The following is a 17,264-nucleotide window of genomic DNA, read 5'->3' as shown; positions in this document are numbered from 1 at the left end:
TTACCTTAGTGCTTAAGTTCATAGCTCTGCCGCAGCTGTTTGGGAGTGCGTGGGCGTATTGGTCAGCAGCAGCAGATGACTCTGCCAGCTGAAATGCTCTCCAGTTTTTAATGCCCATTTAGCAAGCTGACCTCCCTGCTAACTGTAGCTCTTCTTGCAGAAAATTTCAGGTTTAAAATTCATAATCTGACAGTCTAGGTCACTCAGGTTCCTGCTTGGTTCCCAGCTGTGTCCATGGGCTACTGTCACACCCAGCTCTGTTCTCCTACCAAGCTGTTTGCAGTAGTGGTGAAAAAGGCCATAAAAAGCTGGAAAAAAATAAGAAAAAGGAGGGTGGTTGGAAGAGGGACACTTTTCCATTTTTAAGAGGAGGGATCACCTCAGCCATGAGCTATCCCTTCCTTGTATAGGCAGGGCTAGGGAACCCAGTGCAGCTGCACTTGGCAGGATTGCTCTGAGAAAATTGATGACATATATATGCTGGTATATATATGATGATTGATATATATATATATAGAGAGAGAGAGAGAGATATCAGGGAACAACCCAATGAAAGAATAAATGAGAGGAGAGAATTTGTCAGGCAAGAGTGGGCATAATGTTCTAAATCCTTGCTTGCAAGTTCTTTATCTGTACAAATCAGAGGTGTATATCTCATGTACCTTGGGAGGAAGGTAAGAGAGAGTGTCCTTAGCATGTTTTTAAGAGTAAAAGCATGTTAGAATATTTTCTGCAGGACCATTTTGTACTTAAGCGCTGCATTATTTTTTCTTAATGTTACTGCGGATCTTCATTTTGTCTTAATTTGCTCGCAGTTTCTACTGCATGTGGTCCTCCTCTTCCATTACCTGTGCCTCTTGCTTGCCCTCAGCCCTGAATTGATAAGAGCAAGAGCAGACTAGTTCTTGGAAAAGCTTATTTATCTATTTATTTATTTATTTAAGTCCAGAGGGCTCCTCAGTTTGTATCAATCAAAAAATAATAAATGATGTAATTTTTCCAGTTGGTCAGGAAGAATTCTTTTCCCTTTGAAGGAGTTTTGTAAGACTGGCCTCTGTATCCAGCCACTCAGATGCAGTTTAGTTTGGATAGGCATCACTTCAGTCCATTCTGACCTCATTAAAAAAAAAAAAAAAAAAAAAAAACCAAAACAAAAAAAGGAAAAAAAAAGCTGTTATTTCAGGGCTGTATACTGAGGCAAAGCTCTGTGGCAGCATGGAGAATGAAATGACTCTTGGATTATCATCAAGCAGAGATAAGTGATGCTAGGGAAATCTGTTGTAAGCCCGAGGTGAGGTTCCTGTTACAAGGTGTGATGTCTCATCATAGAAGAATGGTCATAAACGGTGAAGATGCCATAATGAAAAACAAGTGATGACCCAGAAATAAAAGCATAATTCTTATTGGAGCCCCTTGAGGTTCTGATCTCTCTTTCATGCAGGCTTCAAAGATCTGAAAGTCCATGTGAGACCTGTTGAGTAATTCCCATAATTACTTCCATATTTTACTTCCACCCACTGGCCAACATCCAGGTCCTCTTCTCCCACAATTAGTGATGCAGAAAACCTATTTTAATTATTTATTTTAAAGGTAGTTTTTCTGTTCATTTTGGGGAGTGGCTAAGAGTGGTCATGGATTCTATCAGTCAAAATCCACTTACTTGTGGAGGGAGGTCTCTGCACTGCTCCTTTCTTCCATCACAGAGTAGTTCAAGGAGATTTTGGCAAGGATGAAAGAAGGAACCTTTGCCAAAGGGTAATTTTCCCATCCCATATTAAGAAGATCTTTTGTTTAGCAAAGAGATGATGATCACTGTGATCTGTTTGATTTTTTTGAGTTGTGGGTGTTTTATACTCAGAAATATTATTTGTAACTCAGTATAGTCAATTGGTGACCATTCTCTTTGCATTTAGAAGTAGTAAATAAGGTTGGTTCTAGCCTCTGTCTCAGACAGGGCCCTATATTTTGCAAAGCTGGGGAAGGTCCAGCTAGCAGAACTTACAGCTTCTTCTGTTACTGTGCAAATCACAACAAGGTGTGAGACTAAGACAGAGGCAGTGACTTTGCCGTGTTGCTTGAAGAGTTTTTTACCTTTCTGGCTTAATTAATTTACCCTTGCATCTCTGAGTGCCTCTGCATTGAGGAATAGCTCTGCTATGAGTAGCCACTTCCCTCCCACCAACCGCAGCACAGAGCAGGATTGCTGTGAATGCTTGAATTCCCTGCTTTCACGAAGCTTATTGCTTTCATGAGCTCTGGAAGAGAAGGAGTGCATAGAAATTACTTTACTGAAGGTAGGAATACTGCCATTCTAACTACCATAATAAACCACTGAAACTAGATTTGAAGTTTTCCCCCAGTCCCTTCTTGGGAAAATAAAAAGGTCCAAGTAAAGAGATCAAGACACATCATATTTAAGAAAAGAATTTTAATGTTATTTGGAATTCCTTAAAATTACAATCCTGCCCAGTTTATGGAACAAATAACTTGTTCAGTGCTATCTAAATTGAACACTTGAAGAAACAGAAACGTTACTTACATTCAACAGGTAGATCTAGCATCCACTCGGGAAGCCAGAGAGCCTAAGCATTTTGCTTAGTGTTTAGTCTTTTGTTTGGTTCTAATTGGGAACTTTCTCGAATTCTGTGTTCATACTCCTTTCGTGTTTCGGATACAGAAAAATTCAGAGCACCACATGATGACTTCTCTGCTTAACAGTTTTGCTAAAAGTCATGGCCTGACACATAATTCCTGATTTGATTTTCTAGCAGTACTCTGGTGTTGAAAGTAATTTAACAGGTGACCCCCTTGTGTCCTTGATCGTGAGGTTGTAACTGTAGGCCTTAGGACTTCCAGTGTTTTCTGTGGTTCATCAGAGAAACTTCAAGTAGCCCTTGAAGAAGATGCTATGTTTTACTGGGTAGTTATGTTCCTAAACAGTGAATTATTGGGAAGACAAGAAGTCTCCCCACAAAAAAAATTGCTGCTCACCAGCGTGGCAGAAGGTTGTTGGATGGAGTCTACTTGTTAAAACCAAAGCCATCACCTGAATCAGGGAGACAAAAGCGAAGGATTAAATTGTTAATACTAATGTTATTCGTAAAGATTTTCACTGACTTAATAAAAATATTTTTTCTTTAGGTAATTCCTCTATTTGGTTTTCAAGGGTTGTTCTGTTGTAGGCTGGAAATGATATTCAGATGCTGTCAGCTCAGGAGCACGGCTTCATTTTGTTTCTGTTGCTTATACACATCAGAGAATTGTGGAAACTGAAGCATTACGAAGATTTTACAAAACTTCCCACATGCTCCACAATTTGCAGCCCTTTTATAGGGATCCGGTAGACTTTGCCCAATCTTATTGCCATTTCTTTCCTTTTGGCAGAAATACAGATAATTTTTTGGTAACGTTGCTTGCTTGCCAAAGGGAAGAGGGAAAGAGATTTGTATATAATCTCTACCTGATTTTAGGTGTCTAGATTTTAAAGCAGAATCTTTCTTCTGTACTGGCAGATTCTTATGTTGAAAATCCATTGCAATCACTTTGTGGATCTTGATATAAAAATAACTAAGAAGATAAGCCTACTTGAAGTATTTCTTTCCTTGACTTTGAAGACCTACATCCATAGCATCATGCGTGCTTGTGAGGGGAACGTAAGGATTTGAGTTTGTTATTATGAGGTAGAATTAATGCTGTAGTAGCAGCAATTGCTGTGGTTTTCCTGGAAACATAGTTAAGTCAATCTGTAATGTAGGAAGGAATATTTAAACGATTCAGGGGACAGTTTCAATTGGAGGAAACTTCAGTGGGTCACTTCTGCTGCCAGTGATTATTTGGCCTGATTCTGCACCATTCTGCAAATTGGCTGAAGCATCACCATATTGCATCTGTGGCCTCTCCTATTCAAACAGCAGATATTTTCAGATAAGCGCAGATAAATTTTCCTATTCACTGAGAGAAGTAATGCAAATCAGAATGTCAGTTTTGATTTATTATATTCCTAGAGGATAGTGTGCATGGGTGCTTTTCTTATGAGGCTGTCTATGCTGCAGAGAGATTTAATTTTCAGCAGGGAACATATTATGCAGCTTATTTGATTGCAAATTTGTTTAAACAGCTTTCAGCTTTAAATTTCCCAGTTAGGTAATGTAGCTTTAGATACTAATTGCAAAATTGGCTTGATATGAGTCACACAGATTTAAGGTACATCCTGCCTGGTCTTACTGCTTGTTAGCTTTAAGTGGCTTTACACAATAGCTGCCCTACAACTGAATTTAACTCTTTCATTTACTGAGTTCACGTCCAAATAATTTTTGTCTGGGGAAGAAGGATTTGATACTCAAGGAATGGCTATCTTCATTCATGAAGTTTTGATGCTGGAGTATGCATGTTTTGTGGGTTGGTCTAAGTTCTAACTGGTACACCAATGTGATGAAATACAGTGATTTTTAAAACTCAAAAATGAGCACATGGCAGAGAGCATCTTCTCTACCTGTTTCTTGTGGTTTTGTTTTCCTTTAGAGGATGGTGGGAGGGATCATTTTCCAGTCACAATCTGTTTTGAAAATAGTGAGCTTCACGCCTAAGATTTCTTCTTTCATCTCTTCGTTTCACAGGCCTAAAAGATGCTACAGGCTCTGAGAGTGATGGTGGTGACTCTTGCAGCACAAAATCGGAAGGAGCCAACGGAGGCACGACAATCCAACCCAAAAAGGTCAAGGGTGTAGGCTTTGGAGATATCTTCAAAGACAAACCTATAAAGCTACGACCAAGGTCAATAGAAGTTGAAAATGACTTTCTCCCAGTAGATAAGGTACGTGTAATTTCTTATTTCTCTCAGTGTTGGTTTAAAGAACTTTTCATCCTAAAGTTCTAAATTTTGTCACTGCCTAAAACTTGAAGCTTTATGGTCATTATTTCCTAATCTTTCTGTGGATGAGATTCTGCTTTTTTTTCTTTTGCTGCACACCAGAAAGTGAATTCCAATGAGGTTAGCTGCCTGCAAGAACTGCTACTTTACTTAAAGGCTTACTGCTCTGTTCGTACCTCTGTCTGTTTAATCAGCTTCTTTTTCCTAAGAAAATATTACTTAGGAATAAAAGAACAAGACAGGAGAGGATTTTCAGGTTTTCAGTTGCTCACGTTACGGTAAAAAGAAATTGCTAATTCTTATGTAAACTAAGAGGGAGATACTGTCGTTGTGCCATCGATTTGCTTAAAAAAAAAAAAGGGAGCTTTGGCAAGAACATGAATACCTCAACTTAGTACTGGATTTGTTAAAGGATGCTTTCAAAAATCACCTAGCTTTGTTTAAAGGTATTAGTAAAAGAGAAAGCGTATTTTTTGTGGGATTGTTTTACATGACATAAAAAGGAAGTCCTAAGATTAACACTTGGGGAAAAGTTTTACTTTCTGACAAATTGAAACAGACCATCTTTTTAGAGAGCACTCTTTGTTCTAAAGCCTCCAAAACTATCACTACATAAATTAGAAAAAAAGAAAAACTAGAAAGCAAAATTAGATGTGTCTAATAAACTGGAGGAGGCAAACTTTAAAAAAAACCCAAAAACCGATTGATTACTCTAAGGTATGTTCTTTAGAGGAACAAACAAATAAATGTATTGTTTCCTAATGAAGTAATAACCAAAGAAGAATCTGTTAAATCCTTCCTTTTGGTGAACAATTAGATTTGCAGAGTTACTGATACGCTGAGAAGTGTTAGGAGGCTTCCACAGCCGTGAGTTCTGCTATGCGCATAGTTACATGATGCATTTTCTTTGGCTCCATGGTGATTTTAAGAAGCTCCTGGGCAGCTGCTCTTGTTCCCTGGTGCTGCACCTTCTCACCTTTTGAGATGTGCTTGTCCAGTTGTCTGTAGAACCAGGCACTTCAAGAATTACATCTTTTTGGCCCATAAAGCTTTTGTTTCTTAACCTAGATCATTTCAGTGACCTGATATATAGCACAGCACCTACCCCCACATCTGCGCTGAGTTATAGTGGTACAACAGAAGGGGAGATCCTGCAGAAGCATGGTGGAAACTTCTTAAGTTAGTTATGCTAAGGGAGAATTGGTTAATAGTTTACAGAAGACTGCAATTTGTATTCTGTATAAGGTGGGTGGTGAAGAGCTGTGATAATCTAAGTGAAGGAAAAACCTAGATTGTGTTACTCCTTGGCTATTGCTGACTTCTTCAAAGCCTGCACGGTAGCCTGCTTCCCTTCTCTTTCTGGGTGGGCTCATTAACTCATGTGCTGGGCTTTGTTAATCTGCAAGACTGGGAGCAGCTGAGCTCTGTTCCAGTGGCACCTCATCAAAGAAGCCGCCATGGGATACAAGATAGGGACAGGACCAAGCGCTAGCTAATGATCCTCCCTCCTGCCAGATTCAGGGAGTAGGGTAGAAAGCAGTGAAGTCAGCTTTGCATGGAGCCATCATGGTGTCTATCTACAGTGTAGTATATTTGTGACCCTGATAGTGTTTAAGGTGCGGCTGGGCTTTGTAAGTATGTTGACAACAATTTTACCAGCACATGAAAATAAAAGGTTTCTTTTTTTTTTTTTTTTTTTTACCCCATTTTAGAGGATGTTGGTTTTTATAATTTGATGGCTGCCTGTGATCTTTTTCGTACAAGTCCCACATAAGGAAAATTACTTTGTATATAGGAAACACCTGGTAGCATGCAGACTTAAACTCATGTGTGGCTGTACTTAAATTTTTTTTTTTTTTTGACTCAGGGCATAAAAAGCCCTGTAGCATCAGGAAGTGTGTATTTTAATAATGCAGTTGTGCAAGAGGTGAGTTTTAAATTATTAATTTCCCGCATCTAGGCATGTAAAAGAAATATGCAGTGCAGGAAGAAAATCTCTTAAGATAAACACACTATTATAATTTACATTATAATAGTATTTATAATTGATGTGTAACATAAGCATTCACTTGTAAGGGCGATGCATATGTAGGCACTGACCAGAATTCAAGTGTTGCACAAAATTCAATTTTCCCGAGTCTGATATAGGCAGATTAAAATTTACAAATTATAAGGCCCTCTTAACACCCCATGAGGATTTCTTGTGTCTGGAGTTTACTATGATTGTAGCTATCTCTACAGTAGTGATTGTAAATGGGAACTGATTAAAATAAATTACATATCTCTTGAACTCTGGAGTCCCTTGTTTTAATGTGAAGTGTTTGCAAAGTGCTTGTAAAATGGCCTTCATTCCCTGTAGGGAGGTCTTACTCCAGTTTATAATAATGAGAAGTCTTACTTTTTTTTTTTTCCCCCACAAAGAACAAATATTTGTGCAGCATAAGTCTATAGGTTGGTTACCCAGCCAAAAATTAAATATAGAATTTTCAGAAAATTTCTAAAATTTTCCATCCTACTCACAGACCTTCCTTCCTATGTCTTCAGATTTCTCCTAAAGTTGGTATGATTAGTGGAAAATAATGGCTTCAATTTTGTAAAAACAATCCAATATTTGTGTTTCAAGTGTGTAGATAACTAAAAGCAGTGCTTCTTTGCTGCTGTTGCTTTTTTTGTGATCAGGGGTCAGGATGGTTAAACTTTGAACTGTGCCAGTCAGAGGCTTCAGCACTGCGGTCTTCACCTACTTACAGCACCAGAACGTGATTCACTGACGCAACATTTGGTTGCATTACTGGTCTCCTCGCTGCAAGAAATTCCTCCCTCACCATCGTTGTGTTCTTTTAATGCTGGCTGAGAGAGAGAATCCTGCATTAAGTTTGTCATTCCAAGCAAGGTCGTATTTAGCTTGAGAGCGTTGAATACTGGATCAAAAGTGTTGCAATGTATGATGCAGAGTGCCAAATCCGTACAAATTTTTCTCTGGCAATGTAGATTTTAAAGGGAACTTTGCCCTGGTATGTGCCTTGCTCATTTACAAGTAGCCTCAGTTTTTCAGTAACTTGTAATTTTCTGAAGAGGCAGAATCAATGCTTTCCTCAATTCTTTTTTTTTTTTTTATGCTTTCTGAAGTTTGGAGACCCTAAAACTCTTTCTGTTGCTTCTTTTTGATACAGTTATTGGTGAAACATTTTATATATCGCTGTAATGCTACTGTAACCTTTTCAATTTAAAATATTTCTTAACAACTACTGATTTTTTTTTTTAAGCATCAATAAATTACTGTGAGGATTTTATAATGTAAGGTTATTTAGAACAAGAAAATTCTCATGGAAAATGTCAGTCCCATTTACAGAAGAATCAAGTGTCCCATTTTGTTGGCGTTATCACTTTGTGTTCTAATGTGTTTTCAATTTTATGAATCATAAGTTTAGATCATATTTCACGCAGAGGTGATATGAATTATTGAGGTGTTAAGTTAAGAAGGCTTTTACACAAATGTTGGCAGGAGTATGAGGGCAGAAGGGATTGCTGCCAGTTGAGCAGAAGCAGATGTCATTAGGCCGCCCTGTAAATCACCAGGCAGTTTGATGTGCTGCTGGTGTTAGCCCAGTGGTTACAATGTGGGATGCAGTGGCCCTTGTCTTTTAAGACTAAACTCTCTAACTAAAGGTAAAACTGAGGAATTGTGCGAAACCCCATTGGCTTTATTGGTGTGCAGAATTCATTGCTTTTCTGTTCTTTGTTCTAAAAATCACAGAAGCAGATTATCCTAGGGAAATTAATGATGCCGTTGTGGGAGTTTAATTTGAGCAGTGCCTTCAGAGCTGTGCTTTTTTAAAAAAATAGAAGAATCAAATACTTACGCTTTGTGGTCCTTTTCTTTGCCCGTTTGCGTTGATGAATTGACCACTGGCCATGTATAACTAGAATCAGATTCCTGAGGCTTGGCTCTGTCAAATTGCCATTAGTGATAGGTGTACGTGAACTAATTTACAATGCTACATGTGACTGAAGACATATCTTGCTGACAGATGGATTTTTAGAAGAAATACAGTAGGCATACAGGCATGTTGTATCTCCTGAGAAAATTCAGTGTAACACTATTAAAGTAGCACAAGTTTTAGGGTCAAATTGAAATGTCTGTTTCACATGTCCTCCTCCTGCTCATGCATCTTCATGACATTTAAACAAGTGTTTATACTTATTTCTTTTTTTCCTTTTTCATTTTGTAGTAGCTTATCTAAAACTGCTGTTTCTAGGTTGCACTTCCTTCCAATATAATCTATATGTGCTTCCATTGTTCTAACAAGCTATCACTTTTTCTTCTCCTGTATCTGAAAATAAACCTCTGAAAGTATAGGAAAATTAATTCAACCAATACATTCCTTAGTCTGAGTTAAATATGTCAGGTTGGTCCACGAGTTGAGGCTTCAGCTGACAATACTAAAGGCCATAATAGGTGAATAGAAAATAAAACCTCTTGAAAAGCCTATTGTATCTTTTCAAAAACTGCCCTTACTTCAGAAGAGACTACTGAGCGTATTTTTTACATTTTCCATTTGAGATATATTTGTAGTTTTCTTCAGGCAAGACTTTCATAGTTGGCTAGCAGTGGTGAATTTGAGCAGAGCTAGATTTCATTAACAGCCTTTGATGAGGTCACGTTAGTGTATGCCAGAACTTAATGTAAATTATATACTCCACTATCAAACTGGGGGATAGTGCAGCCACTGTAATGATTTAATATAAGGGGGGAGGCAGTCATGGCTCTAGATCCAGCAACTTGTAAGATCTAGTTTCTAGTTAACTGATGTTTAGGGATCCTTCTCACTGCAAAACACTGAACTTATATAGAAATTTTTATTTCTGTGTATATTTAGTATGCTTGGGAAAGAAGAAATGGAGAAGAAATAATGGAAGTAGACACGAGAGCTATAAGGGCTAGGAGCTCATGTCAATTATTAAGTCTACCTGTCCTCTGTAATAAGACAGAAATTTGTAAACTCTGAGACTGAGTGCCTGCAAGGTCTGAGTTTCTATTTTGAGCCAGTGAGCTAGGGACCCAGAACCTGGGGTGAATGTGTTGCGCTGACTGTCACATCTTGGCCACACCTGTTCTGTCAGTTCCTGCCTGGTTGCTTGCAGAAAACATTTTTTTTCCCCTTAATTTTCAGTTGTCATTTAAAAAGAAGTCTTTGAGCGATTCAAGTTGGAGGCTCCTCCTGGTGTTTCTAAACTGGCTAATGATGTGCCCGAGCTCTGCCAGCGCTGCCCAGTGGCACCCATGGTGTGTAGCCAGCACTGGCTGTGGGTGCTGCACGCATCGGTCTGCGCTTGCCTCCATATGGCACCGCTCGTTGCTACTTACTTTTCCCCTCTGGTGCCTTTGGAGAGGTGCTTGCTCCCCTAACAGAAACGTTGAAGCCAATGTTGAAGATGCTGAGATAATGAAAAAATGGATGTGAGCGAAGCCACCTGGTAGTGAATTTGAACGCTCTTCAAAACGCCTGCTGAGGCAGAGAGTGTGTGACGTATCAAGCGTGTGTAGCACTTTGCACTTGAAAGCACAGGTTTCTGGCATTCGTTTATTCAGAGACAGCCATCAGTGGTGGTGGCAGCAGTGGTCGTGGCAAGCATCAGCAGTGTGTCAAACTCTGTGTAGGAACAAGGGGGAGCACTCAGCTGTTCAAGCAGCATTTGTGTTTTGCTTTCAGGTTGCTGTCTGCCGTAGTCTGGCATTGCTGCCCTAGCCATTTATTCTAGTGCCATCTTGTGAGGAAAGGTACAGGGGAAGAAGGACCCTGACCCCTTCTGCACTTGTCATGAGAGCCAGGCTGCCTGCAGCAGGGGGCTCGCTCCTTCGCTGCTGTAACTTTCCATTCCTCCGGTTCAGTGTGGAAACAGGATTTATGTGTTTCTTTCATCATGCAAAAAATAGCACACATTTGCAAATGGTGGATGATGTTCATGAGGCACTGTGGACATTATAAATAAATTCTTTAGGAGATTATTACCCTTTCTGGAGTAACTAATTCACAGCAATAATAAGGAAGGGTAGGGAAAATATGGTCGACTCATAAAATAAAGGACAGTCAAAAGGCAACATGCCCCTTTTGGGGAGCCTGACTCAAAGCAGGACTCGGTGCCAAGGGAATAGAACAGGAAATGGAAAATTAAGTTTAAAGAGAGGAACAAATTTGATAACCTTGGCTGGCAGTGAGTCTCTTCTGAGTCATTGAACTGTGCTGCATGAGTGAAGAGTGACTCCTGAGCTCCTGTATGCTTCCTGCTATCCCATTAGATCTCGATGGTTTTGTGTTTTCTCACTTTGGTTTGTAAAATGTTGAAGCTGCCTGAACAGTTGTCCAGGTATTGGTGATGTGGTTCAGCTTTCACGTCAGTCTGCACTAGCAGTTTTTGGCTGAGGCGGTTACCCACACAATGGTTTGTGCTGCTTGTGACATTTTTTAGGCTCTTGTTCTTAATAAAGCAGCTATTGGACTCCAAATAAATGCAAGCTGGTTGCCCATGCCACGAGACTTTACATGCACATCATTGGTCTTTATTCAGAAAAGATTTGTCCATAGGAAAGAAACACATTCCTGAGCTGAGCTACTTGAAGAATACCTGAAAATGGAAGCAGAGTAGTGTAAAAAGTATTGATAGTACCAGAAGTTATTCCTAAAAGCAATGTGGAAAATCTGGTCTTTCTCCTGGGGCACAGCACCTGTCTTCTGCCAGAATGAGTTCTCTGGGAGGAGAGTTCTTTGGGAGGGAATACTCTTGTTTTTTCAGTCATGGTTTTGATTAGGAAATCTTAGGATGCTTCAGTCTGAAAAACAGGATGTGTATGTTTGAGCTAATGCAATTTATCTTCATAATAGGGAGACAATAAAAGTATATATGTTGCAAGTTGCTCTGGATCAGCTGATGGTCAATAGCTTGCTAACCACTATAAATCTCTGAATTTCAGTTGAATCTGTACTGTTTCCAAGTCTTATACCCCCCCGACAAGCGTTTTAAAAGAAGAATCATTAAAAACCTCAAAATGCTGTGCTTTAATAGTTTAAAATGGAAGCTTTATAGTTTAAAGCTTTAATAGTTTAAAATTTATCCCATATCCTTCATCCAAAGAAGTGTGACCAGCAGGTCAAGAAAGGTGATTCTGCCCCTCTACTCTACTCTGGTGAGACCCCACCTGGAGTACTGTGTCCAGCTCTGGAGCCCTCAGCACAAGAAGGACATGGGCCTGTTGGAGCAGGTCCAGCAGAGGGCCATGAAGATCATCAAAGGGCTGGAGTACCTCTCCTACGAAGACAGGCTGAGAGAGTTGGGGTTGTTCAACCTGGAGAAGAGAAGGCTCCAGGGAGACCTTACTGCAGCTTTTCAGTACTTAAAGTGGGCCTACAGGAAAGATGGGGACAAACTTTTTAGCAGAGTCTGTTTTGATAGGACAAGGGGTAATGTCTTTAAACTGAAAGAGGGTAGATTTAGATTAAAGATAAGAAGAAATATTTTACAATGAGGGTGGTGAAACACTGGCCCAGGTTGCCCAGAGTGGTGGTAGAGGCCCCATCCCTGGAAACATTCCAGGTCAGGTTGGACGGGGCTCTGGGCAGCCTGATCTAATTGAAGATGCCCTGGCCCATTGCAGAGGGGTTGGACTAGATGACCTTCAAAGGTCCCTTCCAACCCAAACTATTCTGTGAAAATAAAGCTGATTTCCTGAGTTCCAGAGACACTTGATGGAGACATAAACTGAATTTCTAGGAAAGATTTGTCTCATGTTTCAACTTCGGTATGGAGAAAATGCTTCAGAAAGTAACAGTACTGACATGCAAGCTGGCTTTTTTTGCTGTCTGTTAAGCTTCAAGAGAACTGATTCAGGATTTACTACAACATAGCATGTCTAATAATAACAGTAAAATCTACCTAAGTAAAATTTAATTGATATAAATTGATATAGGAAGATTTAAATGGGTATAATCAAGGCTTTAGGAATAAACAGTTTAGTAAACTGTGTTGTAGTGTTTCTAAGTAAAATGAATTATTTTTTCCTTGCCCCACTTGGATTTTGTTGGATAGTTTAACTGATCTTTAATTGCTACATCTGAGTTGTTAAGTTTTTTAAACTTTGAAAAGATTATAAAAATTCTAATGAAGTTATATTTTGATATTCTTAGCACACATGAACTTTGAAAATTAAAAAACCAAATACAGTTATGCAAAAAAATAAAATAACCCGTCTGACTTTGGAAATCACATAAATGACTGTCATGCTTGCTGAGGTATTAAAAAGACTGAAGAATGTAAACCAAACTGAATATAACCTGTAAAGTAAAATTTATAAATTCAGCTTTTTCTGTCTATTTAGCTTCATTAGTTCGTGGAATTTTTCTGAATGGGTTTCCTTTTTTAAATTTTTCCTAGCTGAGGATTTTTTTTAAAAAGTCATGCCTGATTGTAGTACTTATATTTTTATATACTCATAAATTGTATAAATTATAAATGTTTTACAGATTATTCTTCTTTCTCAAATACCAATAGTTGTGTGTTTTCTGGGAGTGATAGTTATTATGTACTCTAATATAACGTTAAAATAATTTGTGATCGGAAAGTAGAAATCTTCAGGAAGGGGGTTGCAGGCTCAGTCGGTCTTCAGGCTTTGCTCTGAATCACTCCCAAACCTGTTCTGCAACGTGGCGCAGGCACAGGGACTGTTGCTGCAAGAGATGTTGCCTTTTCTGTGAGCCATCGTAACTTGCTCATTTCCGTTCTTTAAAATATCCTGATATTTTTTCTGGAGATTTGTACTTGCAGAGATAGTCCTACTCAGATCAGTTGTGATTTGCTTTCAGTATAAGGCCAAAGGTGGTCTCAGAGATCATCTAATACACACATCTCAACTGGATTAGGAACAAATATATATAAATAATTCCCAGGGGATGGCTGGTTTTTAAAAAAAGCATCCAGTAATAAATTTGTGTATTCTCCCTATGTTCTCATATTTCACTGTTGTAGCAGAAAATATATTGTAATACCCTGGCTCTGCAAATTAAGCTTTTTCTTGTTCTTTTTTGCAGTAACCATGTGAAGAATTTATTGTCCTCCTCTCTAAAATCTACGTTCTGTCTATCATGTCCTTCCTTACGTTGGTTCTCAAAACCAGAGAGAACCTTTTTTTTTGGTTTTATCTTTTTAATGCATGAGTTCAGAGGCTTTCTCCTTGTCTCATAATTGTGTTGGCACTCCCATGAGAATGCGTCTGTGGAGAATGGACTGTGTGTGTATAGGGAATGGGTTGACTGTGCCTAGGTATGTCCATAATAGATGTGTTTGTGTGTAAATGCTTCCTTAATATATATAAGGTCAAATGGGAGTGAGAGTGTATAGTATCTTGTGGCTTGCTTAAATATAAATCTTTAATTTCTTCCAAATTATCTGAGAAGCCCATTGTGTGTTTCCCTCCCCTGCCCTTTTTCAGTCATTTTAAAATTGAATGTTTGTGAAGAAGCATTATTAAGAATTTATAAGATTTTCGTGGAACAGAGGATCATCTTTAGTGATGCTTCAGTTTCTTGATTTAAAAGAAATATTTTTCATATTTCTTTAAAAAACAAAGGCCGAAACAAACGCATAAATGACATGAAATTTCATAATTTATTTTTTTTTTTTTTAACAAAGACCAATACACTCAGAATTTGTCATAAGCTCATTTCCCTGTAGAGTTATTTGCAAAACTTTCTGCCTGGGCTGTTCACAAAAAGTCTGTACATCTTTGCTCACATTGCCTTTCCTAGCTGTCAGCCTCAAGAAACCAGGAGAGACTAGGCTGGCTTGGGAAAGGAGAGGAAATTTCTCTCTGTGAGTGAGCAGAGGTAGGAAAAGCTCCAGATTTCCTGTGAAATAAACAAGTGGAACCTTTGTTTCCCTGGGATGGCCCGGAGAGTGAGTCAGTGTCAGGGCTGGGCTCCCGCTCTCGCTGAGCTGAGCTCATGCAAGGAAGGGGCAGGACTCCAGGGTTCTTCTTGGACACTTCGAGCTGCTGAAAGGCGGCTTGGCTTCACAATGGGAGAGGAGGTATTTCTTTTACAATTAGTTGGTTTTGTGTTTTGTTTTTTTTTTTTTTTTCTGTGGCTGTTTAAAACTGTATCGTAATATGTATATTCTGCAGAGCATGGGATTCAACTGCAGGGTTCTTTGCTTCTTCTGCACACTTTGTAGATGCTGGGTAGGTAAAAGGAAAAGAAGGAAAAAGAGTGCTGGGGATCCTGAAGTCCATTTCTGCTACAGAGGACTGTATTAGAATAGGGGGTTACTTTTGTGTGAAAACATATTCTGTCCTGGCTCTGTTTAGCTTAAGGTTTTTTCCTCTCGGACTCTTTGGCCATTAAACTTGCACAGATGTTTTTTATTTCTATATGATTTGGTTTCAATTTTTTTACTCTAAAGAATAATGTAACTTTACAGTTAAGCAAGACTGGTTGCACAGTCTTTCGGATGTGTTGCTCTTTCAAATGTTTGCTTAGTAAACAAAAATTCACACACACACCCCCTTCTTTTCCTTCCCAAATGCACTAATAAAACTTCTTCTTTTTGGCAGAAAATAGAGGAGGAGCTTTACTAATTCCTCTTCTCTGTGAGGTGACATTTGGAGTCTTTCGTACAAATGAGGAAAACTGATACAAATTATTTTTGGAGAAAATTATATTGGGATAATAAAATCTGAATGGAAATTATCCTTTCCTTCAAGAAACAGCAAGGAAAACTGGAGTCAACTGATGCTTGTAAAATTTTATAGAAAGCTGAATGGAGAGATACCAAGTAAACTGTTTAATGATTTACAGATACTATGGGGACTCTTAGTAGAAAAATGTAAATTTCTCTCAACTTTGGCTCTTCACAGCTGAAGTCAGTATAGTGTGTGGAGAAATGAAGCTACAATTTTTCTGAGTTGCTTTTTTCTCTTAAAATGTGCCATGTGTCTTTCTTTTTTTCTGCCTTAAAAATAGAAAAGTGGAAGGAGGAAAGCAGTAATGCAAAAGGATCATAGACCAGCCAGGCACTCAGTGGGATAAAACGTCTGTAGGCCAGTTTCTAAGATGCCTTTTTAACTCCTTGTTGCACGTGTTTCTATAGGAGGTCAGTGGCATTTTGTGTTTCTAAAATAGTTTTGAATACCATGGACGTGAGCTTATATTATTACAGTTAGTTGACTAAGCGCTTTGTAAAAACTTCCCAATAAAAACCAAGGAGGGGGAGAGAGGACTAGGCTCCTGGGAGGAAGTCCTGATGCAACAGCAACTGGTAGCCAAGTAGGGGCTGCTGGTGCCTGCTTTCTGCTGGGTGCTGGGCTACTTGCCACACACTGGCCACCCAAAGAGCAGTTGACCTCCATATGTACAGCTGACAGTTTCTTCTGCAGCAGTCTCTGTACCTAAAGCAGTTGCTGAAAAGAAAAGCCAAAACACATGACAAAAGTCGTTTTCCATTTGTTCTGAGTTTTGGAGCTTCATTCGAAGGAAAAGAGCATTATGTTTTGTCACTTGTTGCTCTGGAGTTTGCCCTGTAAAAGTTTAAAATCAAAATATCTCCCTATTTTGCCTCAGTAACTTCTGTCCTGATTTCAGTGATGCAAGGTGTTGGGGGGGAAAACCCTAAAAAATGAAAGTTAAAGATAATGTGAAGAGAAAAGAAAAAATATAATGCCAAAATGGAAGAAATATTTGCTGTTAGCACTAAGTCTGCTGGGACTATCTGCATGACGGTATGGGTTTAGTCCTTTTTTAAAAATCATTGCATTTGAAAAATATAATGGAACAGATACTTGATGGTTTGTTGTCAGCATCACAAATTTCACAAAAGAGCAAAGTAATATTGTTGCCACTTCAAATAGGAGGATATTAAAGAAGAGCCATTCCCTGCTTATTGTTTTCCTAGACTATTTTTTTTTTGAGAGATGAAAGTAGCCGCACTGCTTTCCTTACTGCTGTAAAAGGAAGTGGAGATCCGTGCAGCACTTGTAAGCTTCATTAATTTTTGTAAAAGAGGGAGGTTTCATAACAGTGGTTTTTAAGCTGGATGGTACAATCTGGATCATGCTAGTTACCAACTGCAATCTAGACAGGCACAGTTCTCCTGGGAGAGGAGGAAGGAATTTCATTCACTCAGTGCAAACTGACTAAAGGATTCTTCCTAGAGGAGATAGAAATTAATTGTGAACTGCAACCTGCAAATGGTAAAATTCCTGGCGAGGGGTGCAAGGGGACATTTGTGTGAGGCACAGTCAGTAAAAGGGGAAAATGAAAAATAAATAAAGCAGGGAAGAAAGAAGACATATCTGCTCAAAAAAAAATACTTCTGTTACAAAAACACCTTCTAGCATTGCAAATCT

The 17,264-nt window shown here is 38.9% G+C and overlaps 1 protein-coding gene across 6 annotated transcripts in view; it reads left to right on the top strand.

The window, feature by feature from the left end:
- Window positions 1-17,264, top strand: part of SH3KBP1 (SH3 domain containing kinase binding protein 1) — a 229,643-nt gene that overhangs the window by 135,571 nt on the left and 76,808 nt on the right. For all 6 annotated transcript variants that reach the window (XR_008464532.1, XM_054189028.1, XM_054189020.1 and 3 more), the window contains one exon: window positions 4,617-4,813. Coding sequence is in view for 5 of the 6 variants with exons in the window: in XM_054189028.1 (XP_054045003.1) it covers window positions 4,617-4,813 (197 nt within the window). In the remaining variant the exon portion in view is untranslated. The remainder of the gene's footprint in view (window positions 1-4,616; window positions 4,814-17,264) is intronic.

Source organism: Rissa tridactyla, chromosome 1 (genome assembly GCF_028500815.1).
Source record: "Rissa tridactyla isolate bRisTri1 chromosome 1, bRisTri1.patW.cur.20221130, whole genome shotgun sequence".
Classification (NCBI taxonomy): Eukaryota; Metazoa; Chordata; class Aves; order Charadriiformes; family Laridae; genus Rissa; species Rissa tridactyla.
The sequence above is the reverse complement of the archived record's forward strand: the minus strand, read 5'-3'. Positions and strand labels throughout refer to the sequence as shown.